This window comes from Battus philenor, unplaced genomic scaffold (genome assembly GCF_028537555.1).
Source record: "Battus philenor isolate CCGP_79_NKW_IND1 unplaced genomic scaffold, ilBatPhil1.0.hap1 SCAF_12, whole genome shotgun sequence".
Lineage (NCBI taxonomy): Eukaryota > Metazoa > Arthropoda > Insecta > Lepidoptera > Papilionidae > Battus > Battus philenor.
Window position 1 is genome coordinate 8633093 of NW_027181674.1, and position 27667 is coordinate 8660759.

Genomic DNA, 27667 nt, shown 5'->3' on the forward strand with positions numbered 1-27667 from the left:
AAGGTTTTTTATAGATCCGAAATTCCAACAATATATTATAGTGTATAATAATTTTACATAAAATTTTACTTACAATACAAAGTTTATATTCTGCATATTAATATAAACAGCATTTTAATGTTTATATTGTCCATTCTATGAAGTCTCATACATTTGAGAATAATTTTAAAGTTAAATCATAACTACAGACAAGGAAATAATTACAATCAACGGTTGTCATTAACAAAATAGTTACACTGGAAAAGAAATGAAATTGTTTAATTCCACTTTTTCAAGGTATATAATTAATTTTAAAATGACAAATACATCTACATATTTGTGTTGGTGCAGTACTAATGTGTACTTTCATGGAGTAAGTAATCACTCTCTATCACTACTCATTGTGTTTAATAAATTTAACATGTGTTTGATTACATTATATACATAGTATTAACTGATACAGTTCAGATTAACAATGTTTAAGCAACAGCTAAATATGCCAATGTATTAAGTACTATCATATTCACACTTAATTAAAAAAATCTTGATTTTGTGTCAATGTAATATATTGCTCATAATAATATAACAGATGTCGAATTATTGAGTAAATAGTTTGTTGTATTAAATGAGTACTTATTTTTTGAAAGTATCTATTTGACAAATCATAGCCTGTCTATTTATGTTTCTGTATATTCTCAGAAATCTATTTTAGACTATTAAAACAACAAATTAGAGTATTATCCAATAGATTTATTATTATATTCTCTAGTCTTTATAAATTGGGCTAGCTTCGATGTTATAATGGTGTACACTTGATACATTGGTGCTATACATCAAGATAAACAATTTTTCGAATCAACAATAGAATTGATAATATGTAACGCGGTACTAAATATGGTAAGTATGCTGCAGCTTAAGTTTATATTTTTTGGAAACATTTATAATAATGTCATGATTAATAAAGGGGACTAAGTAGGTACATATTTATAGGCCTACAGTTCCTCCAAAGAATATACACTCCAATTTATGCAAACAAAGAATCAAAGTATCAATTGCTAACACCAAGCTACAATTCACCTATTAATAGCTACTATGTGATGCAATGCCCACTTCTTTAGAGGAACGTTATAACTATTCTAAAAGGTCTCAACACTATAACACTTACATGATAGTAAAATAGAATGTAATAAATTTAACAGGGTTTAACTTATTTACATAGCGTTTTGTCACGGAATATTCAAAATATAAATACAAAGTACACATTTTTCGGAAGTACTGATTAGCTTTTTTCAATAATTTTGAACATCTTTAAAACAATACATTCAATATGTAAGAGAATAAATACGCCAAAAATTAATTACATAAGCATAATATGTTTTAATAAGTTTGATTTGACATTGGCTTTGTAATTAGGGGTTTAGTGCAATAAAAACAAAACTTAAGATACGGATCTTGCATGACGAACTTGCTAAGAGCGTCGCTAGGAAGTCGTCATTTACTTCTATATAAAGCAGAATTATCATAGATACTCAGTCAAAAATGTAAGTTTTTAGTGAGCATGGCGATATCTGGTTATATGAAAATATTAAAAAATAGTTATGTATCGAACTTATGTTTTCTTAGGAAAAGTATGAATATTTTAAGATTTACGTCCCTATTGAGACAAGGGAAGATGTAGGTTCAAGTTTAGTTAGACAGTTCTAAGCTTTTATTTAACGTATTGTATTGATTAAGCGGTAACAAATAATTCGTTTTATTTGTTTAAAGCTTATCTAGGTGAATTTTTTTAAAACTTTTTATTCAGGAAACATGCACGATGTTATAATAGGTTACATTATTGGTTGATAAATTATAAGGCGTATATATTTCGAACTTCATTCTCGTTCATTGGTGATGAAGTTTCGAGAAGTTGATGCTTTCTGGTTCTGAAATTAAATTACATGATTTTTATTATGATATTATTACGATATTTATAATTTTTTTTCGGATTTACATTTTTATGTCAAAAAGTATAGTAGCGAAGTAACTTTAACGGGTTCTTTTTCATTTTATATTTTATCTTTAATGACGCTATAATTAGTGAGTAAAAATTTTTTTTTTTTTAACTTCCTTTTGTAAAAATAAGTAAGTACGAAAATGATTATATAAAAGTGTATCTGTACCTTTTTAAGTAACGATCTTTAATTAATCTCCAATGCGTATGGAAGATAAAGTTAACATTAGATAAACTGCAGAAATTATCAAATATGGTTAGAAGCTTACACTTGTTTCACTTTCACATTTGTGGGAATATCTTACGATCGTTGTCTATCATGAACTTTAAATGAAAGGGTTAAAAATGTCATAAATCATTAAAATTATTTATACTCAAAGTAAAAATAATTATTACAAAGTAAAAAAATATATTTACATCAAAAGTATACAAGAAATTGAGGTGTGTAAACGTTATGTAATATTTATATGCATAAATAAATTGTCCTTGATTAAATCGTACAATCATTTGGTTTTTATTAGTAAATTGTTTTAATACAGATAATAATAAGTGCAAAGCGTCTGTTATCTTTACGATTTTTGTGGGACACAAATTGCGAAGTACATGAATCTTAAAGAACTGCAAGAAGAAAAACATACTTGAAAAAAAAATAGTCTATTTGAACTCTGTTTCCATGAGTTCTATTGCAATACTGACCTTCACGTTCTCCTTAATCTTTCTTTTCTCCATCATCAGGATCTTTGAGGGTGTGCCATTGAGCGATCGGGCGCCTCGGGCTAGCCAACATATCTGACCAGTGACGCAGTTCCGTACCCGACGCGTTGTAGCCCAAGACCACCTTGCCGATGGGCTCCGAGGTACCAATGCGATCATAGTCGACCACCGTTACAACTAGATTCACTTTCTGTGATACAGTTCAGAGGTATTAAATAATTAGTAAGTAAATATGTGGTGTATTTATAATGCGAGAGCTTGCGAAAGACAGTATAAAGTTAATTTTATTTTTATCATAAATTATTGGTGGTAATTGTATGTTATGACTATTAGGTAGTCCAGAAAGGTTGCCGCTTTTCGAAAGACCGTGTAACGAAAGGTTCTTCAAAATGAATGAAAACCAACTCATGTATATATATATATATATATATATATATATATAATGTATATATATATATATATATATATATCTAAAACACAATAAAGTTTGTTGCGATATGTTTACTTTAAAATCTTTTATACAACTTAAAAATGAAAAATCATAAAGCATTGCGGACATTTCATTTTGAATTAAAATAATTGCCATAATAAAAGCAGAAAAAAGTACGAAAGTGATTTACTGCGTTCAAAACTGGTGATTATAAAGTGGATAATAATAAATAACACGCGGGAACCAAGGAGGAAAATCTGATTGGAAGTTTCCAATAAGAACAACTTTTTTATGACGTGCGAAATATTACGAATATTAAACATGTAAAATACCTAAGTAATTTAATAGGCTATACGTCTAAATTTATAAAATATCTCTGTATCAATCACTTTATTAAATATCTAATATTTTGGCCTCACCTTTATGGACAACTCAATACTAAATAAGTCTAGTAAACTACGTTATGAGTTTTATATTAAAAAAGTGATTCTACTTTCAAATGTAAATAATTAATTTGACTAAAACAGTGATTTTCTTGTCTTTTAAACTTTACAAAAAGTAAAGTTTGAATATTCATAAAAAATATTTCACTATTGATGATTTGAATAATTGAAAATAAGTGTACCAATGGTGTTTGTACGTAATTTTTAGGAATGCATAATAATTTGATATATTAATACTTTTAAATTAAAATTAAAAGTTGCAATAGTTCCTAATGAAATGATGTAGTGAAATATTTGTTAATGTGGAAAAGTGTATCAAAAAGTGTAACTAATAAAAATTTATTTACCGTATTTAATAGTGAGTTAAAATGAATGAAGATAAGGAAAATATAATTAGCTTTTTTGGTATATGATAGGCTAAAAGTGATCAGCCATGTTTCTTAAAGGTCATGAAATATGTAGTTATAAGTATATCAGATTTATAGGCAATCGAAAAACGCACTCTAGTTCAAGCGGATTTGTGTTATGCGAGGCTTAAGTTGGTTAATGCTACGTATTGGCTGTAATTCTTAAGATCTAACATAATTTTACGTACATAAAACACACATGCTCATGCTAATAAATATAATAATTGTACAAGTATACATATATGTGGTATTATATACTTACTTTTTTGTTTTTCTTACCATATATTTTTGTGAGAGAAACTTAAATAATTTGCAATAAAACCAACTACTTTGGATTGAAAATAAATGTAAATAGGTGAAATAATATAAGAAGAAATGCAGAAGAAAAACGAGGGACTGGATTCCTCAAACCATAAGTAATTACAATTTGAAGTCACCAAATTATAATGCAGTTACGAGGGGAGATTTTCAAACACCACTTTGTATGGATTTGTTGTGGACGTTTAAATATACCAAAGCGAATATATTTAGACTGCAGGAATAAACGAAAACCTTTATCCGTAACACATGTCTATTACGGTTAAAGGTCAACATCTATCAGGTAGCAAGTTTAAATAACATCACTTTGAATTATACATAAACAGGATTTAGAAGGAAAATGGAGAAATTTAGCTCACAGTTAGTAATAATAATCTGTACAACAATAATGTAAAAGAAGGAAAGATTAACGTGAATAATAGGACCAATACATTATATTGAATAATATGCAGAATATACCAAATAATAAGGACACTCTTAGTTTCCATTGTGTTGAAAATTTAAAACGTTCAAGAAAAATTAAGGCAGGAGAATATTATGTGGGATTAGAGGGTTTGGATGCAAGTGGTTTACGTTCAAAGTCACAACAATTAGTACACAACACCAAAACGCACATGATACAGGCAATTTCGAATGGCGGAAGCAAACAATGTCATGAATCGTAAAGCTTCGGCTACAATACGTAGTAATTCTGTGCCTTCCGCATTCGAACAATAGTCCATAGCATGCGCTGTTAAACTGAATTTTGTTTTAATCTCGGCTCGCACCTGTATTTGTTCGAATGGTACTTCAAAAGTAAATGACTCGTTGTAATAGGGATTCAGTGTGCATTTCTTGATACTCGTTTTCTTCTTCTTGAGGCGTTTACCGTTTTGCATGAGTGCTATCTTTACGTACGGATCTGTCGTCATACGCCGATGCGTCCAAATATGAAAAAAAGGAGTTCATTTATTAGTATTATATTAATATAATAGATTAATATTTGAGTAAATTATTTACAATGATATGGAGATATGTTTCTAAGTACTACTAAATTATAGCTTAGTTAATTACACGTGTTATGATATTGGTTAATAAATGTAAAGAAAATATAATTGCGCTTAAATTACACGACTCTACAAAAAAATTTTCGTTCTTTGTCCTAAAGTTTATACTATTATTTTCCAGTTAGTTATGCACAAAAACGAAAAGAAAATACCTTTTTTCGGTATAAAGTTTGCTTTTGTGATAGTTATAATAATAATACTCATTTTTCAATTTTTTTATAAATTTTAATTGATTTTAATATTTTTAAAAAGACCGCGCGGTGAGAGTGGGGTATTAACGTTTACACTGTGCCGCTAGATGGCACCCGAGTGATAAACAACCATCAGGTGTTATTTACAAGCTCAGAATAACTTAAAATGTCGTCACGAAAGTGCAAATACGATGCTGATGCATTTTGTTTTATATGTGGTCAATTTATTAAAGTTCGAGACGTGAAATATGAACTAAAGACATCGCACGTTCTCTGTGAAGCCTATGAAGCATATTTTGACTGTCCTGTACGGATTCTAAACACCATATTCAACGGTCATGGCCTGTAAGATCAGAATTGTGTGTCGGAAAACAGAACGTCAAATTTGAGCCGATTGTTGAAGCGGAAAAAGTGTTAATGCCGCCTTTGCACATTAAGTTAGGGTTGATGAAACAATTTGTTAAAAAACTGGATGAAACTTCAGAAGCTTTTGGATACTTAAAAAAAAAATTCCGAAGTTATCGGAAGCAAAGGTTAAAGCTAGGGTTTTTGTTGGTCCGCAAATAAGACAGATTTTCGCCGATGAAAAATTTCCAACGTTGCTGAATCGTACTCAAAAAGCAAGTTGGAACAGTTTTAAAGCAGTAGTTTCTGGATTTTTAGGAAATAATAAAGCTGAAAACTACGAAAAGTTGGTTGAGGATATGCTTACAAATTTTAAAGCCATAGGCTGCAGGATGTCATTAAAAGTACATATGCTGCATGCTCATTTGGATAAATTTAAAAACAATATGGGAGCCTATTCCGAAGAGCAAGGAGAACGTTTCTATCAGGACATCATGAATTTTGAACAACGCTATCAAGGCCAATACTATGAAAACTTGATGGGCGACTATATTTGGGGTTTATTGAGAGAAAGTAGCTATGAACATAAAAGAAAAAGTAAAAGTGTGCACTTTTAAGTTATTTTCCACTTTTCTGTAAGCTAATTTGATAGTAAAACTTAATAAAAATAATAAACATTTTTATTTCAATAGTTTTATTTTCAATCAAAAATTAAAATCCGAGATTTTTAAAAATTTCGTTCAATCAGTCTTCTAAGCACAAAAGCAAAGTTTTTCATGCCATATATTTTTTTTCCGTCTTATTACGACCTAAACTACCGAAATTTAATACTTTGCAATCAAAGTCAAATTTCATGTTGACCCGTGTTATCTCTAAGTTGTATTTGAAAGTTTTATGGAATTATAAGAAACGGATATAATGAAAGTTGCCTAAGTAGTCGTAGTAAAAAACTTACCTAGATAAAAATAAATAGGATGATATTTAAAAGTTAATAGCATATCAAAAACCACTACAAGTATGGTTTTTGTATATATAACGAATATTATTTTTAATTACTAATGATACAAGTAGTTTTTGTATTTTCCTTTTATAAGTATCTGTATGCTACAGGGTATATACAAATTTGAATAGACAAATTTTGTTTGAGTTTTGATGTATTATTTTGTTTCTGATAGTTTACTTGTTTTGAGAAATGGTTGATTTATTGGAATAAATTCGACTACATAAATGGCTACCATACTAATAATTTTAAGCGGTCCAAATGTACTTTTTTGATTTGGACTCTCATAGCTGCCCAAATGGCATTTGTAGATTGCGCGAGCGCGAAGCGACCGGGTGCAGAGGGTATCTAGCTTAAGATTTTTTTAAGGTAGTAAACTTCGAGGGCTCCCGAAGGAGTCTCAGCTCGGGCCGCAACATACTACTAATTCATCGGATTGGACAAATATAGTCATAAATTAAAACGTTATAGGTTCTAAGCGCGCAGCTTTTCAATATCTATTATAGAGGTTTAAAGCCTTTTTATCACCAATGTCATTATCTAATTCTTCAATTTCATGCAACAAACAATGAATTGTAAGTGTGAAATAATTAAAATAAGGTTTATGGTGGGTAAATGTGTAATATTGTTTTGATTTCGTATCATTCGATCGATTATTCAATATGTAACTATAAATCTGGATTGAATAATTATAATATAATCAAAAACTTAAAAAAAAAACACTAAAAGCAACAACAAATTTTTTATCTACATAAACTTAGTTAACAGATTGATAATCTGTTGTATATATTATATGTTGTGAATTTTTCACGTTTTTGTATAATCGATCGTATGGTAAATAAATATACGAAAATCTAAATTTGAAAGCTTGAATTTAATAATTCATGCACACGGTTATGTTTGTATTTATTGCTATTTTGTGTTAAGCAATATCAAATGTTTAAAGGTTAGTAAGAAGAAATTACCCTAAATATCCTGAAATTATCAAAATTTTATATCAGTATTGTTATTAAAAGTGTTAAAATATTGAGTATAGGAAACAAAATATATGGAAAGAGATTACCTGATAGACCGCCAACGTCCATCTTCTTCAAATTCTTCGCTTCCAAAATGACAACAGTAAGCTTTCCAGCAGTCGGAACATAACGTAATGAGAAACAAATGTCTCCCAACTTGTTGTCCTGGAAAATATTTATCAATACATTCATTAGATTTAAATTGTTCTCATTTATTATGAAGAATATCTAAAAAATTCACAAAAGATTCCTTAATAAGATATCGTTATGTGGCACATAGTTTCCTACAGTCCATATGTTTTAATTTGGGCCACGATGTAATTGTGTGTAATGTTTTATTTATTTTTTATTTTGTACGACGTATACTTTTTTTATTGGTTTAATATAGAAGCTCCTGCAATTTTTGTATGAGTGTTAATAAAAGTTTGGTTGAGTAGGAGATTTGGATAGTGATAAAATTGTAGGATAACAGGAATTTGTGTAAGGAAGATATAGCGTTAAATTGGATCAGATAAGCTGAGCATAATACATATAAATATTAGACGGGCGATCACATCGCGGCTTAGGGCGGAGAAGGGCTACAAATTGTTAAAAACAAAAACAGATAATAGCTTTGTGTAGGTCTCCTAAAAGCATTGTTATGGGTTTTTTCTATCCGCACAGATTTTCGTAAACCTTTTGTATTTCTGCCATGCATAATTTTGTGTAACGTTTGCCGATATTTTTTTAATTGAAAAACTGTGCAGATATTCGTGTTCAAAATGGCATTGCCAAGAAAGTGTTCGGTATAGGTAGCCTTAAGGGATGCAGTTTGCAACTAGTCCGAAAACCGTAAAACTTATTATTTGACGAAACTTTTCATCGCGTTACATACAACGTTTTAGCACATTGATATCAATCTAAAACATTAAATAAAACACGGTACACAAACTTTCAAACAAAACTCTAAAGGGTTAACCAAAATTAACGTTCACATCAAACCTAATACACAACCGTCACAAAGCAGTCTCCCGCTGATAAAGTAAAATGTTGGTAACATTATATCATAACATTACGATCTGTTGCCGAAATGAAGCCAATGTCTTTGCACCTGAACACCCAGCTCAAATCACCAAATGGAAATGATGTATGCTCACCTTTGCAGATTTCCGTATGTCTTCATCTTTTACGACCTTATGTATGTAAATTAAAATTAACTTACTCTCTCTAGTCCGCGAAAGACCAACCATTTTAGGAACAGATCGCAATTATCTAACAGCAACTATGTAAGTACTCACATACATATCACAATAAACATAGGTAGACATAAATCCTCTAAAGAAGTTCGGTCGTATCGGTGATAAAGCTCAGGACTTCTTTGGAAGAATATTACACAGTAAATATAAGGTTGGTACAAAATTTTTTAACTCTAAACTAAAATGCTACTTTGGGTGAAATGCTTTAGCTCGTGGGATAAAATAGTACAACTATTGTTTTACTTACTCAACTTGGTAGTTATAAAGTTATTGTACTTTGATATAATAATTTAATACGATTTGAATAAGGATAATAATACTTCACAATTTTCTTTTAGTTTAATCATATTAAAAAAGAGGAATTAAAATTTATAATGATTATTAATTAATATTGTCTGGTGCATTTCTTCTTTCGTCGACCAGATGGAGATCTGCAACATACTACAAGTATCGAATATGTCATCAGTAAATTGCTTTTATTTGAATGCAATTTTCCTTAGTTCCTTTATATAATTTGTAATGTAATAATATACAATGTCATTGATGTAATTGAGATGACCGTGTAGTACTTTTCGAAAATAATACATGTTTTTCATGTTTTATTTCGAGATAAATATATGTTGCACCATAACATGTGTTAAAATGTGTTAAGGAATTCTACTGTAATGTAATAAAAACATTTAGCGTATCATAAACAATGAAATGCAATAGCAAAGTTTAGTGCAACAACCAAAAGGTAACCATTCGTGTTGCGCTAAGTGTTTGTTCAGCTATGGGGGACCATAACTGTTGAAATGTCATCATCCCTGTATGATAACTTACAAATTTACACAATATTTTATTATAGGTAACCCAATTTGGAGCAAAAATTTATTGCATTAAGGAAAAATGACAATTCAAATCCAAAACAGGAGTGTGATCGACGTGCATGCCTCATTCCCCAGCCGCAATATAAACAGAAGAGAGTGTTGGATGGAGTAAAACAAAATAATCGACAAAAGTAAAGATATGGTATGATGGGTGATAAAAGGTAAGGTGACCAAATCTTAAATATCCTTTGGAACTATCAAGTTCCAAATAATTTTGTTCATATATACACCGACCTATTTATAACCTACTTATTTATACAATTAATGAAAAAACGTATGGTATCGTATATTGAAAATGTTTCTAATTAATATGTTTAAACCGTTTGTGTTGATAAATATCAATGAAACGTGTTCATTTTAGATTTTATATTATAAATCTCGATGTGTCTCAAAATAATACTTACGTGAATGATCATTTCGTTTTTGAAGCGGCATGCAAGATTGTTCAGGACACAATCAAACACAGCCAAGCAGAGCAGAGAAAATATGGAGAAAAAGAGAAAAAACCAAGTAAATACATTTTTGCCGTCGAAATAAATGTTTTCGAAAAATAAATGCCGACTTAGTTTGCAGAGGTGTCTTGACACACAAAATATATTTTTAGTTCTTATAAACGTAACGCGACGTTTTAATCTCTTTGTCAAGAAACCTCAAGTTTTAAAAGTGCAGTAAAATTTAATAAAAAAAAACCTATACCATTATTTCAATGTTAATATTTTAAAAGTTATATTTTAGATTACCATTACTAAAATTTTAAAATATTTTTTGAAAGAATGGTATATTTTAAAAATTATGCTGTTCTGCCAAAACAAATCCATCGATCGTATTATGCATGTATGCCTGAATTAAGTTTAATGCGATATCATGAATTGTGAAAGTCGTTATGATGTTTGTATCAGTGGGTGTGTTTTGTCAGTTAGCCTAAGCTAAGAAAAAAAGTAAAATAGTCTCTTTGTCAACTCTGCGCTCCTATGTATGGTTTTGTTTGCTTTTGTTGGCTTATTGCTAATACTGTGCGTGAGAGCATGTAATATACATATCTACCTTAATGTACACGTTTAATATTTTGTGTAAATACTATTATAAATTGTTGATGTGACCTGGGTGTCTGCTATGGTTAACACATTTGTATGTGGTAACATTTGCTATAATTGTTTAAAATTTTAAGTTGTTTAGAATTTCATTCATACTCGTTGAATAATGCCGCAACGTAATGTGTTTCCGTATATTTTAAAATATATAATGTAATATAAATAAAAATAAAATTTGTCGTTTTGCTTCTGAATCGCTTACTTAATTATTTATAGTCACCTTTTATGGACCTGACGTAATTTAATAACAGGATAATTGTCTAGAATACAAAACACAATACTTAATTTATTATCAAAAATTACCACACTGTAGACATCACTTTCGCTGAAATGTAAAATTTTCATATTATTTTCCTAAAAACGTGTCTATCACATAAACAATAAATATCAAATTTGTAATAGATACATTAGAATTATATATAAAGAATACAAATATTTAACAAGACATTGTAATAGATAATTTTTACTGTTTCATATTTTCTTATTATTTTTGGATCGCACCTGTCCACCTTCACCTTCCACACTTTGCAGCTCGCGCCATTCCTCGATAGTTTGCGCAAGGTCCACCTGGCATAGAGGTACCTTTACTTCACCGATCTGGTCGTGTTTGGAGAATCGATCGAAGTCGAAGATTGCGAATACCAGTGTTTTATTCATTGCATCAGCATATGGTACGTTCTGTCAAATACAAAAATGGTTTTGTCAATCTAATGCACTATCTGTAACGGTTCGGATAGACGTTTCGTCTAAAATATATATTTATTTGTTTGATTTAAATATAATCTATTCCTTATTATTTTTTAACGATTAGTCTTTTTTTTATATAAATAACGAAGTCTATTGTTACAATATGTTTTATAATAGTAGATACTATTATAGGTATAATTTGTCTGCTCCGAATGTGTCACAAATTGGATAATATCCCAAAATAAAAAAATATATCAGGTGTGTATTCTTATAATTTACCTTAAAGACAAAAGTTTCATTAAATTCTGGATTCAACGTTTTCCGATGGACTTTGGTTTCGAACTTCTTCTTCTTGTCGGGCAAGAGATAAACCTTGACGTAGGGGTCCGAGGTGCCGCCCATGTCCAAAGCGGGCAGTTCTTCCGCTTGTATAACCGTTACTGACAGACTGTTGCTGTTAAAGTCATATTCCAGCTGAGAAATAATAGTTAGGTTTAATGTTTTGATTTATACGTTTGATTTCAAAATATTACGGCATTAAAGGCAAATAAATGTTCGTTATAATAATAAAAAAAACAAAATCATTGAAATATTAAACATGCATTTAAAACAATTTAGTTAAAATTGTTCGTAAAAAAATGGGATCATGTGTACTTATAGAAACGAACGCAGTCATAACACATACATACAGTATTCGCTCCCTCGTTCTCCAACAAGGAAGTAGTTACCTTATATTGAAGTTTTCCTAACTTCTGTTCCTCTTTTTTGGAGTCACCGTCATCAGGTTCCTCGGCATTTTCGGTAAGCTCCTCCATGTCCGGCTGAACCTACATGCACGTCCCGCGGCAAACTTTATGTGAATAACTTATTTCTTATATTTAATGAGTTGAAAACGAAATTTGTGTGAAATCGGTATGACAACAGGTCTGTGTGCCATGTAATAAATTGATGCATGAACGATTTAATAAAATAATTAATTTAACTTCATTACAATATAAAATACTATACCCTTAAGTGATAAATTAAAGATATTCGTTAAAATAACATATTTTTGTAAAATTTTTCCGTTAAGGTGACGTAAAATAATAACGAATGAAACGAGCGAAGTTCCTCTTTCGTCCCAGTTTTGTGATAACATTTTTGTATTGAATTTTTTTATATAATATTGCAACTTACAGTCGATTGCAAAATATGCAAAGATTATAATGTAACATGTAATGAAAAGGACCGCGTTATAGAAAATAATTAGTGATTGTCGAAATATTTTTTTAATATAATTCTAAATTTTTTTTCTTTTTTTTCTACATCATATTATAAAACAAGAACAAAATATTATGGTCATATGTTCTGATGTTTGTAGTTCTGTTGTTTGCAGCCTCATCGAGCCTCTAAGACGAAGGGTTGCAAAAAATACTCTTTCTCTTTGTATTATAGTAATTGTACACACGCTACCTTTTCCTTGTATGCTGATCCCAGAAGTTGGACGGACTTGAAATCGACACCTTTCATCCCTTTCTTGCCATCCTTCGAACGTCGTTTGCGGAAGCATCGTCGGATACAACAGAAACATATGCCGAGGATAACTACGCCTACCCCTGTTTGCACACATTTTTTAACATTTATATTTACATTATAAATTATAATATCAATAATTTACATTATGAAATAGAAGTTTTTGTTATATTATCTTGTATTCGCCAAAACAGTTTGTCATGCTACTATAATTTAAAATGTTCATAATTTAAATTTTTAAAAATTCTTTTAATACCTCTATTTTATTAATATCGTTGAAGAGTGTAAATACTTTGTTTTCATAACATAAATTAATAATCAAATAATATAATTAACTTTAATTACTTTTAATAGTAGTTCTGTATAGTGGTACTAAGTCTTGTGTTTGATTTCATACAGATGCAGCCCTATATGAATGTTTTTTATTACATTTTTTCTGTCCATGAAATAAACAAACACATTGCGAATAGTAATAGTAGCTATTTTGACATGGGAATACTGAGACAAGCATCCATTAGTACTGTTGTTCCAGTAGTTAAAAATTATTATTAATTATGGAACAGCCGTTCAACCACTTAAAATATTTAACATCAACGGATTCAAAGAAGATAAAGGAAAAGAGTGTATTACGAACACTTGTTTGATCATACGAAGTATTGATTTCCTATAAATGCTGGAATATATTTTCTGTACTTTGAACGATGTAAGAGAGCGACCATAGAATCAAATCACCGAACAATTAACAAATGAAAACAAAATCAAAATGTAGTGGGTTAACATATACTAGCAATTTTTTTTGGTTGATCCGTAGAAATGGTTGTAGCAATAAAATATGTTCTTACCAACAAGGATTGCTACGAGCTGCCATGTTTCCATGTTCAATTTATGAGCGACTTCTGCTGCTACCTTCTCGGCTGTGGACTCCTGGGTCGTTGTTATTATTGGTACAGAAGGCTCGGTTCCAGTACCACCGAGCGATGTAGGCGTAGCTGTAAATATTAAATTTAATAATAACGTGCGTGTAACGTTTAATAAAAATACAACTTATTTTTTATTCTTAGTATCAATACTAATAAATTTTTCTGATCACTTTTAGTAGAACTTTTACTTTTTAGTTAGTCAAATCTTGATTTAGTAACGATTTATATGCTGTGATTTTGTTAAACTGTAAGAATCACAGTTAAATATAGCTTTAATTCTACATTCTATTACTCTCGAATTCTTCCGAAAGCTGCGCAATGACCTGTTCGTTAGCAGTAACCTTCGTACAGAGAACAAACGGCAGTACCTAGTGTACTTATTTCCTACATTTTGGCGGCAGAATTTGGTTTCAGGTGGATGGGTAAAGTACAAGGTATTTTTCATAAATAAAATCTTTTGCGAAATTATGTTTTCACCCATATAAAAATTAAAACATGTTAACGTTCCTGTTTTTAAATACAAATTTAAGATGAATTGTACTAATTACAAATGACACATAATTGAACTAAAGTTTTTTTAAAAAGCATAAAAAATCTAGTCTTCGTAATTAAGGAACTTTCCGGGCATTTGAAGACATACTGTTCTGTGATTTTTGTTTGATTATATCCTACGATTTCTTTTTTATTTTCGATTGATGTTAAATATTTGACAGTGAGTATTTTAAAATATTCTACAATTGGGATAGAAAAGATAAGTTTCTATTGTTTCTATTACTTTTTCATCGCATAGTAACTTTTTTCGTAATGAACATATCAAAAAAAAATCCTAATCGATCTAGTTGTTCTCGATTTATTTTTATAATATTTTAGATTTAAAGTCAGAGATATTTTAGGATAAGAAGAAACTAAAACACAGTGTGTTTCACTATATTACATAAATCAATTATCACTCATTACATTGGATCCACCATTGGACCAATGATAGCTGATAGCTTACGGGAAAATTACACCACAATTTTCTGCAGTATATAACATTATAAAACAGGTAGATTTTAATTGTTTGGAGGCGTTTACGCGACGACTTAAGGTAATAATTATTAATACTATAACAAATTTTAACACACAAATCATTATTATATAATATGAACATTTCAATGTTCACTCATTAGTATTTTATCCAGAATTTATTTGAAAATTCCCTATAAATTTGTAAGTACCTTTCTAAACCTTAATGTTTGTCTAATTTGAAATAACGAACAACCGAAGATGGGGATTCAATTTTATTTAAAAATATCTGCTGTAAAGTAATTTATTTAATATTAGGATATTGTTCTAAATAGCCCTATCTCACCACAAACATGTAAGTAAAATGAAGAAAAATTCATCGCCTACATTTTCTTGTGTGTTAAATATCAGTATGATATGAAAAAACAAAATATTAGCATGTAATTACACATAAATATTAATTTTAATTTCATATAAAAAAATTAAAATTTTTACTTGAATCATTGGTGGCGGGCATTGCGCTAGTTTTCACGGTGGTAGTCAGGTTGTCCGCTTGGCGGCGCCATCGCAGCACGGCTCCTCGTAATGGCGACATATCTGCCCTCAAAAGTGTCAATTTAATAAACGATTAATAGGCCTCATATTAATATATAACACATGTACAGCGTAGACTTCTAAAGGAAATTACAGCTTATAAAGGTAATCTTTGTATAACATCACACAGAGATTCTTGAACGTGCATTGAATAACCTTTACAATTATTTTCTAATATATAATGAATATTTAGAGTAGTGTTCGATATCAAAAATAGTTATAAAAAATAATTAATCACATTATAATAGCACATTTTTGAAATAATTGAAAATTATTTGCAACGAATTAAAAATGTTAAATTTAATTATAATTCTCGAATGATTTAATAGAAATAGAAAGAATGCTATTTATTAATTAAATTAAATAATTTTAAATCTAACCGTAAAAGTAGAAAGGTTCAAGTTTTTTTTTATTTCACAAAAAGTACACGAGAAGCCGTAAAGGCTAAGTGAAAATGTAAACCGTACTTCCTTGCGACATGGTAACATATACTAGTATAACTTCAAAAAGGAACTGACCTTTTCAGATGCTTCACCGAATCAATAATCACAAGCACTTTTGTAATATGATTTTCGTTTGTTACTTTTTGTGAGTTTCACGCATTTCTTACGGATTTAAATTTCAAATGGTAGCTTAGGTCTGTAGTGAAGCCAGGACGGAGGAATTGCGCGCGCATCCGATCGATCGCCGTTGCGCGCAGCGACGTTTTACCATCCCCGAACTCCCGGCCGAGTGACGACGTTCACGTCACAAGATGCGTGCATTGACGACTTTGCTTCTGTTCGTTAGTACTGAATGGGGGTCGCGATCATTACACAACAAGATTCATATACATCAAAACGTAAAAGGTCGCGCAGAAGATTCATTTTTCAAAACCATCTTAATTTTACTTTAAAGAGAATTTAACTTGTAAATTGTATTGTTTACGTGATTCACTGATCTAGATCGTTCCCTTTGGAAGAAATTACGTAATAAATGTATAAGCTCAAAATTATAAAACTTAAAATTGTTAAAAAAAGGTTATTCTTATAGTACTAATAATTTTTAATTAAAGCTGGTCCGCGTAAAATAAATTCCCGTAGCTTGCATTCGCTAGGTTCATAGCATGAACGATTCGTTTCCATTATTTTATAATTTTTTTAAAAAAATTAAGTACTTGTTAAACTTATAAAATGTGTTTAAGATGAAACCCTATATATTAAACAACATATACGCAATAAGAAATAAAATATTAATTTCTAACAGAAAGCGCATTTTTTTTAAATGCCATTTTTTCATAATTTGTCTATATTAAATACTATTTGGAAAGGAAAGGGGAGTTTGACACTAAAAAATAATCAGGAAAAGGGGCAGTGAGGACGAAGAATACAATAATAAATGCTTGTTGCTAATTGGTATTACTTTTTATGATTAATAAATATATTATAAATTATTATATAAATGTATAAGTAAATAGCCTAGTAAGATTGCACATATCTTTTCTCAGAGAGAGGTTACAGACGTTGCAGATAGAATTAGCTTAATTTTTTATAGCAATGAAACCGGTTTTTAGTCTGGTCCTAAAGTAGAATAATAATACTGAAGTAGTAACTGTGAAATGAATACTGAGATTAGATATAAATGAACAAATATATCAAAATGTACATTATCGCCGGTCGAAAACTTTACCGGCAGCCAACAATCGCAAGCCGTCTTCGTTTATTACTAGACCACCACGATTCTTTTCTTACACTAGTTAATAAGTTTTTGACCTTTCCTGAAAGATATCTCCTACATAGGTGTAGCATTCGCTGTCTGATAACATGATTAAAATTCTACTCGTGTAAAAACGTGGAAAGGGATCGCTATTAAGGTCGCATTTCAAATGGTTTATTGCGCAAGATATTGCCCGCGCCAAACATAGCCTTTTAGTTGATATACTGCCATACAGACAGTGATGTTCTTTGAAACTGTGTCAAGTTTTTCTCTAGACTAAGTACCACTTTGTGGCGCTGTTATATCTGGAGTAAGCAAAACCGGACCCTAATTTTTGCCACTAAAAGTTTTTTCTTCTATTCTCTTTTGTTAATCGTAGCACATAATATTAAAATTAAATTAAACCGCATATTTTTTTTTTGAATATTAGGACCTTTTTCTGTATTAATGGTAATAAACGTGTTTGTAGATTTTTTTTTAAGAATTATTACAAATTTGTACTATGGAAGATTAAGTAAAAATCTTTAAAAGCTAAAGCCATTTTTTTAAGTAATTCCATTTTTTTATGAATGTAGATAGTTTTTCTACATCGAGAAAATTAAAAGAAGTTATTGTTATAGGTTGGGGAAAAATTATATGTGTGTATAAACTTGACTTTACATTTAAGAAAAAGGAACATCTTAATTAAAGATCTACTTTCTATTTGTTTTCCTTTTTGGCAAAATGAGGGAATATGATACATTTTTTAAAAAAGAAAACGAAAACTGCGTCTGCTAACTACGTCTGCAAATCAGGAATTTTCATGTAAAGATGTCTCCCGCCTAGGTGACCCAGTTACGGATAAAATGGACGCCATTTTTAATAATTTGGATCAAGATCGACATATACTAATATCTCACGTTACCACGTAGTTAAATATCTTAATATTGATTACAAAACAGTTATGGTTCGATGTTTGGAAACCATACGAGCTTACTCAAAAAATGGTGTACTTATTTCTGATTCTTAATTGATAACTGGTGATGAATAATGGATTACGAACGACAACATGTAGAAAATGTTGTGGTCGTTGTGTGGTCTTCACAGACTGTTAAGTCGCAATAAGATGATGTTGTGTATGGTGGTCGTTGAAGGGCACTGTTTTTAATGTTTAATTCGAGTAATATATAACTCAATAATATACGCATCTTTAGCCACCCTGGAACAATTATGCGAGTATACCACACACATATATATATATGGATATCGAACAAAATGGCGCCTATTATATAGTCTATAGTAAAATGTAATTGTACTTCGAATAAATATACCTCGAAAGTTCATATAAAAAGCGGTCCTTCTTTCCAACCGATTATATGTAAGAAGATATTTAAAAAAAATTCTTTCCTGAAACATTTTCAAAATTTTAACTTATAAGTATTTAAATAAAAAACTCGCAGATTTGAAAATGTCTATACCACATAATTTTTATAGTTTCCATACATAAGTTAAGGCGATGAAAACGTTCAATTTAATGAAAGATTTGACAGCTGAAAAGGAAGGTCATAACACCGTCCTTGCGAAATTCAAATAATAAACGAATAAAGAATTGTATGGTCATATAAATATTTATTGAAAGTATAAAAATGTTACGAAATTCATGTTAATTTATCCCTGGACAACTGGTTAAATTTGTTAATTATTCTAATACTGTTATCTCTCTAACTACATATTTTTATATGTACTTCCGATTTGAAGAAAAAAATCCAGCGGAGGATCCGTTGTTCAATGTCTGTCAAATAATTAAAGTAATTTGTTAATAGCAGTGGAAATTAATTATTGATTGAAAACCAAATGTAATTGAAATAAGTATTAATGCCTACGAAAACGCGATGAAATTAAAAAAAATCACGGACTAAACTATTTATTGTCTCAAAGTTGTTAATGAAATCTTTTAGTCCAACGTTAATAATAAGAATAAAGGATCGTCAGTAAACCTTAATGAGAAGAGTTTTTAATAGGCAAATTAAATACAACACTATAGCGGTAAAATCATGCAGATTGGTCTCTTTTATCGATGCTGTTCCCGTAGGTAGTGAGGCCATCTTATTGTTGTATAACCTTACTACAGGGCATAGCAATTTAGACTGGTCTTTAAAATATATTACGGGGAGAGAGATAATACCAAATCGCCTCATACATAGTCTGGAGCCGTCGAGACTTGAAGGTTGGATGATGATACGTCATGACCTACTTCAAAAACCTACAAAAGAAGAAGTTCAAAAGCCTGCTTCAAAACTTTTAACTTTAAAGCGCTCCAGTGGCGTGTGAAATGATTCCACACTCATTTTATATTGAAGGCTGAAGAACTCCGGGTCTTCTCTAAGTCAAGGCACAAGGCCAACGCTGTTACAACGACAATAGTAGGCCAAAGTGTTTTCGGTCAAAGTAGTTCGGTCGGTAGAATTCCGGCATAATCATAAAGGTTTTCCACATTAGAGAAAAAAACAGAGCTAAGGAGACTGCGTTTGACGATAGTAATATTAAGATTAATTAATAATAAGCCTAGTAATTTCACCGACCATCTTTAAACTGAAAGCCCATGTGTTTAATTTTGGCCTATATTGCATGGAATTTAAAAAAAGAACGTTTTAAAGAGAAACGTTAGTAAATATGTCACTCCAAAATAAGAATGATTTGTACTGATGGAGAAAGTGAAATTTCTGAAAAATAAAAAGTGGATCGGAGACTTATTGGGTGATGTTTTAGACACTCACTAATGATGTCAAACGATAACGTATTTCTTTAATATCATAATTAGTGAAAGAATTGTAGAAACTTATCGAATTGAAATATATATAACACTAGTTATTTAGTTAAGTAACATTAAATACGCTAATACGATACAGTTACGTCCGCGTACAGTTATCACATATAATAATTCGTCCCTTTTTTATAGTGCGTAGGAGTAAACGTCGTTATTTTTATTATCTAAATTATACATATTTTAGAGATCATTCGTTGCAGAGATAATATAGTTTCATATTAAGTTGTTGTGAATGATGTAGTAATATCATTAATACCTAGCGACTATTTGTTTATACTAATGATAACAAATATCTTGTAACATTACCTGTACATGCAAATTTTTTAAAGCTGTAAGCAAGGGAACTACACAGATGTAAATATCTATAAGGTATATTGTAACCAGTTGTAACAAGTTATATGTAATTAAATTGTTTATATTTTTATTAAGCATTACTGTTACGTAGGTAAAAATAAAGGTTTTTAAATTCAAATATACTTTATAATGTTAATAATTTAAAATTATAACTAATGACTTACGTAAATATTCTATTAAATTACTCACTGATTGCAGTTAGTCTTGTGCAGCACTAAATGTAGGTACGTTTCATTCCAAATCCCATTCTGTAATTGCTTTAACACAGGGCGAGGCTTGTGTAATAGCTTCGTAGGTTGCAGTAGCACCACAGCCTGCGACTGAAGCCGACTGATTGAAAGGCGTTGTTTTCCCGACTTTCCGCTCTGTCCACGTACACGCTAAAGCAAAAAGAGGCTTTAAGCTATGTCCACTTAAACTAGTAACCTATTTATTATATAATCTTATAATAAAGCTTAAAACTGAGAACTTTTAGAATTTTCAAATTAAAATTGTCTTTTGACTAGGATATGTACATTTTGTTTTAATTACGGCAAATTTAAGTTCAAAATAATAGTAATTAAAATTCTTTTTAAAATAAGAAGTTTTTAATAAAAAACATTATAAACGCCTTCAACGTTTAAACAAGAATTACTAAGAGTTATTAGTTTTAATTAAATAAGTAATAAAGTAAAAAAGATATGTATACAGTTAACATTAGTTGTGGTAGTCTATAACTAAAGCGCTGTATTTGCTTGAAGAACAAAGATAAATGCTGTGCTGCCAAACCACATTGATTTTTCTACAACTGTGATCTTGAGCACTGAAGCCTATTATATTAATACGTAAAGATTGGATATTGAAATATATTATCTTAAAATTATCATCATGGTTCTTTAAAATTTTCATTTACATAATAATGCTGTTGTTATCATACATGTATTAATAACAGATTGATTATAAAGAGATTTTTTGAAATTTTTAATAACAATTTTCTTTGTTATACCAAGAGTATAATATTTACAATTAATTAATAACGAAATTAAAACGAAGAATAAAAATTTTTATTTTATTAAAAACAAATTTGTATTAAAATTTTTACACTGTGGTGCATCAGTAGAACCATCTAACGAAAACATACAGAACATGTATTCTATAAACACGGTTTAACAAAACAGCCTTGAATATCGTGAAAAGTACTGAAAGTTTTTAAAGACTTATTAGATTACAAGAGGGCAGCACACGACCTGAAAAACTGCGGTAACTGTATTGTTAAACTTCATGAATAGATGGCGCTAACTTTTATTCATTTATTGTCATTAAGTATACAATTTTTTTAATAAATCACTTTAAACGTTTATAGCTGTAGCAGGTAATATTTAGGCATGTTATGATTTTTTTAGTAATTGTCTAAGAGATACATCAGGCTTTATTATATCGTAAGTGAGTGGACGGCTCACTCGATATTAAGTTGTACGCTTTGCCTATGTTACACAGATTAACAATTAAATAGTCCGCACAGGTTTTGGTTTAATATTGGAACTACATGATGTAAAGGTGGGTGATGTAACGTTCTTCATATTTGAATTTATGCTAAAAAAGATTGTTTCTTTCCTTCTCTCATGAAATTGTACACATTATCTGAGCAGAGGACTATTCTACGGCCTTAAGGTAAACAATTTTATGAATTAGTGAGTATCAAATTGATCTTGTGATTTCTTCAGGTGTTGGGTTGGCTAGACTACAACTCATATCTGAAAATGAAAGGTAAAATGAGCGCATGTCGCTTGGTTGCGGAAACTAGCCCGTTAAGATAAAAATAGATTCAAATTGTAATCCTCAAATCCTTTATTCAATTTTAGGATAGATAACAGCACATATTGTCGTCAAAATCAATTTACTGCCCATACGGAAAATAAATACTTCAGACATAAAAAAAAACCATCGAAGAAACTCATTTCAACTACATATTTGTACATACGGTTAACATTTTCACACATTATTAGACTTAATTTCTAAAATGTGCTATCCGTAGTAACTCTTTAGCACACAAATGTTCTTTGACAATTTTTTTTAATGACATTTGAAAATTTTCTGGGATTCTATTGTAAATGCCTACTCATTGCTCATAAAAATATTTATCTAAAATTCGATAAAGTCGAGTCTTAGGATTATAGAATTGTGTAATGGATTCAGGCATTACTTTGCGGAAGTCCATCCTAAGAAAAGGACTAATATATAGCTATTTCCCCTATGTAGCAGCAGTCGTGCAATAAGGCACAGGACAGGAATATATTCTTATAAACGTGTTGGAAAAACACAGTCAATATTTTATTTTTCTTCCTTATCTCTATATATATTTCACCGGTGATGTAATAAATAATTAACACAAAATTTGGGTCTTTAGCAAAGATCGAAGACGCAATTTATGAATGTACTACCCTTAACCAAGACGCTAGTGTTACAGTAAGTACCAACGGTAGTTAATGTATACTTTGTTATTAACATAAATTATTTTCGATTTTAAAATACGTACCTGTTTATTCGTTTTAAAAACATTATGGTCGTGTCAGAGCGTGTATTTTGTGAGCGGCCTGGATGCTAGCGGAGTGCACTTAAACCTGAGTACTTACATACAATTAAGTTACCTCTCCGTAGCACCTAAAATATAAAAGATGCACAAGAAAATTCATTAAAAATGCTTTACATTAAAATGCTTAAAATATAAACGAACAGGTCAGCCAGGATCAAGACAATCATAATCCCGTTTCATACCAATTTTAAAAACTGCTAGAGAAAATAATCGATATTTAACTAATTAACTTTTTAGTCAAATAACTTAACCCGTAAATAACATAGTTTTCGTTAGAATAAGTTCATCCAAGGCGCTGTGTTGTCGGTTACTAAATTGTTTCCAAAGATCTTGATGAAGAAAACTGCGTAGTTAGGTAGTTCATTCGTAGGTAGGTACATTGTAAGGTTTGATGAAAGCTTTTAACGCATTATCGATTTTTAAAAGAAGAAAATTATTAGCACCTCGGTATGTGTCTATTCGAGGTACATAGCCAGAGTTACATCACGGGTAAGTCTCGTCAGTCTGTCATTGATTTACAAGATGAAGCTTCCAGTTTCTTATTGGTACATTAATCTCAGCAGACATTATCAATGAAGCCGTATACTGAAAGAAATACAGGTTCCAATTAGGTTCAAAAAGACGTTTGGCGCTTATTGGCGCTAGTTTTGTGGTTTATATAGAAATTTGGTGCCTATTATCATCGCAGATTACTTGCGCTGGCTGATTCCGAAGCACAGGTAGATTGGCACTAGCTGCCACCTTTCTTTTTATATACGGCTTAAGAGATATGGAGTCATTATTATTACAAAAGAATGTGTTATTGGATTAATTAGTTCTTACCTGTTGAATTTTGGTTTGAATAGGTGAAGCGTCACACAACCGCTAGAGAAAGTAAGAGACATCACAACGAACCGTAATAAAAAATATGATCAGAATAGTATTTCCTATTCCTACAGCTAATTTATTCTTGGAGATTTAACGCCTTGGTGGTAGGAGATTTGTAATGTAAGAATAACTCTAACAACACGTAAAAAGTCGCATAACTCGGACACGTATCAATTTAAAATATTCACACGAAGACTGCTTTAGCTAAAAGGTCTACCCTTCATGAAAACCCTAATTTAAAATAAGGTCAGAGAAGATAAATTGCTCAGAATTAAGGATCTGTTAATGCGAGAAGCAAAGAGCACTATTCTCTATATTCTAATAAATTACAAGAGTGGTCACATAGGTACAATGAAAATATAATAAAACAATTATTCTGTACAAATACCAAAAGAATTATTAAAACTTTTTTTTTAATTTATTAAAATATGATCATTTTTTTTAGATTATTTTTTATTTTTGATTAGTTTTCGTGTTAATATTATTTTAAATAAAATAATCCTGTAAAGATGTCTCTCGATATAAATTGTGTCTAGACGTTTTTGACAAAATCAAAATGTAAATAATAGAAAAGCAAATAATTATAAATAATTCAATATAAATAATATAGGTAAATTTTTATTTCACTTTAGTTCGTCATTTATTTCGAATAACGTTCTTTTCCGTATCTTTCGAATGCAAACATTTTCAAGAGATGTGGGTTCTTCAAAAGCGGCCTCATCAACATTTTTAAGTGAACTCTAAAAATTGGAATATGCTCAAAGTCAGAGGCGAGAAAAAAAAAAACGCTTTCAGGTGTTTGCAATTTTATTACGTCGTTTCTTTTTAATTTCCCCTCTAATTATTATTATTCATCCCAAAAAACGTAAAAGCTTTAGGCATTTATCTCGCAAATTAAACGTATTAAGCTTTAGGCATTTATCTCTTAACTAAACGTATCGGTATATATATAACACAGTATTGGTTACATAAATACAAACCTTCTGAAGGAATGATTCTGCAAGTGGTTAAGACTCCTAATAATATTATGTTCCACACAAGTTTTGCATACTATATATGAATTATATATAGTATATATAAAATATATACTATATATAAATACGCCGGTCCTTTCGTACTCAGCGCCAGGATGATCTACCCAAGAAAAGTTAAATACAAACATTTTACATTTAATAGAGCTGAAGACTGGATGTCGCCTGTTCCAGATCTTAATCCCCATTTGGAATATGATCCGCTTGAGAGTACGACTTGGTTTAAACGCCTCGATATTTTGAAGTCGATCCATAACATTGATAGCGAAGAATTTTCCCACGGAGTGCTGGATTCTATTAATAAGTGGCCTCAACGTTTAAAGGACTATTAAAGCCAAGGGCGATAATTTTGAATGAGCCTTACATTTTTCATATATAATATTAATGTGAATATAAACTATCACATATTATAATAATAAATGTTTTAAGTAATAAATAAAATAATAGTATAAAAACGAGTAAAAAAGAGATGTTTCTCATCTGTCACGAAGAAATTTATGTAAGAGACCGAGTGGATAAGTTACTAGATAAATTAATGACTTTTTTATGAAAATAATAAATTTATGTTGTCTCTGTGAATAACCGCTAAGCTCTTTATTTTCTAATTATTTTGTCTAAGATTTTTGTACAATCGATCTAATGTTTGTTATGAGTATTCAGTAAGATAGACTAAAAGATAATGACTATATATAGTTATCGTTTATATAAAGAATGCTTTCGATTGAGTAAGGCAGGTATCTAGTAGAGCTCCATACAAAAAGTAAAAGAAAGAGACAATTACTTTTAGTTGATTAATTAACTATAATGAATAAAAAAATGTAATCAAAGCTAAGTAAACTTGACGTATACACAAAAGACTCAAAGAATTGGTACATTAAATTAGTTTACCTGTAATTGAAGTTATAATAAAGTATATTTCCATAGAATAGTATAATGTATTTAATTATAGTATGTCATTTACATATAGGGTAGCATAATAATGGCCATAGCTGAGTGCGTTTACAATAGTCTAATATTTATTAATAAACATGTTTATATTAAATTTTGCAAAATGTGTGTTAAATTAAACTGATCGTAACATTAATTACAAGGCGTGACATTCAAAATATGATTAAATAAATATGAAAATAAACATGAAAGTCAATAAATTATACAGCTATTCGAAGTACTCGTAATTTTGTGAAATATTAACCAACTCCGTCGTTGAAAAGAGGACAAGTTAGCTTAACTGCCGACTTGCTTAACGGAATACTGAATGGGCTAAATTAGCGTAGCGCTTATTGTAACACAGCGCGATGCATATTGGGTACCTATTGAAATTTATTATAGATTACTTCTAGTCTCCACTACTTCGCTTAGTTTTTTTATGAAAAGAGATATTGAGAAGGGTAGGCAAAAGTAGATACATAGTTACATTAAATTGTTTATTTAGAGCCTCAAAAAGGACATTTTTTCTTCTTCTCCGTCTTTAATAAATTTAAATAAATTAATGCATAAAGATGTCCCATTGCAATTAGTATCATTGAAGGTAATAAAATAATCTAAAGGTAATGAATTACACAATTAATTTGAAATTAGTCTGATCTCAAACCTTCAAGACCTGGCCCAACTGACGTTAATGTTAGCTTTAAACCTTCTCTAGGATCGTCGAATGCAGAAAGCTCACGAAGCAATCACGTTAGACAAATTACTGAATTTGTAAGTATGTTGGGTCTCTGTTCATATTTACTTATGTGGCATAGAGGTATTTGTAACCATGACGCAAATATTTCTTGTTACTAAAGACACAACTCACTTAAATAGGTCTACTTCAGGACTTAATTATTAATTATTTTATGAAAGAGATTAATCAAGATTTCTCAAACATACGTAAAATTATACTATGCACAAAATCTGAAATAGTCAAATATTTATTAAGGCGGCAAAGAATTCCATCTAAATATATTTATCGCTTATTAAAATACACATATAAATGTATGCAGATACAAACATTATGACGAATTTCACATAAACACCAAAAGTTTCACCCCTGCAAATTCAATTTTATTTTTTTTTACGGATGAAGATCATTTTCACTTTAATGAATACACGAATACGCAGAACTGATGCTACTGACGGTTGAAATTCGGAAGGCCTGCATTTTTTTCGCATTAGAACCATCGAATCACGGTTTCAAAGTGCTTTTATACATACAACACACGGCTCACTTCCGAGAAATGCTCTACGGGGACTGATTCGTTACGTTCACGGAGTAAACTAGACTAATACAAACAAATAAATCACTTGCGTGAGCTGTAAGTTTACTTTAGGAACGGTTTTTTTACATAATGTTTAAAACGATTAGAATATCATCAAGGTATACGTATAAAAGAAATAAATATATACATAGTAAAAAACCTAAAAGAATACATTTTGCTTGTTTTGTCATCATTTGTGGAGAGAGTGAATCGCTTAGCAACAGTACCAGACAAGCGAAATGAATCGTGTTTTTATATAAGTATATTTAAAAATATACCGATTTTTCCTCTCTTTTAAAATAGATGAAAT

At 30.1% G+C, this 27667-nt stretch overlaps 1 protein-coding gene across 7 annotated transcripts; it reads right to left on the reverse strand.

The window, feature by feature from the left end:
• Positions 1–27353, reverse strand: Syt1 (Synaptotagmin 1). Of its 7 annotated transcripts, none has more exons than XM_068776833.1 (12): positions 27111–27353; positions 20840–21030; positions 15697–15798; positions 14119–14265; positions 13217–13359; positions 12493–12591; positions 12044–12238; positions 11579–11755; positions 7930–8047; positions 5052–5185; positions 2669–2876; positions 1–1904 (listed from the first exon to the last, which is right to left on the reverse strand). In XM_068776833.1, the coding sequence occupies exons 3-11, from the start codon at positions 15794–15796 to the stop codon at positions 2682–2684; spliced, it is 1308 nt and encodes a 435-aa protein (XP_068632934.1). In that variant the 5' UTR covers positions 15797–15798; positions 20840–21030; positions 27111–27353; the 3' UTR covers positions 1–1904; positions 2669–2681. The 7 variants fall into 7 exon arrangements, with proteins under 7 accessions (XP_068632934.1, XP_068632935.1, XP_068632939.1 ...); XM_068776834.1 differs by lacking the exon at positions 27111–27353 and adding an exon at positions 23263–23638; XM_068776838.1 differs by lacking the exon at positions 27111–27353 and adding an exon at positions 23166–23638 and having other exon boundaries at positions 7930–8038; positions 12493–12585.
• Between the last annotated feature and the right edge of the window lie 314 nt (positions 27354–27667).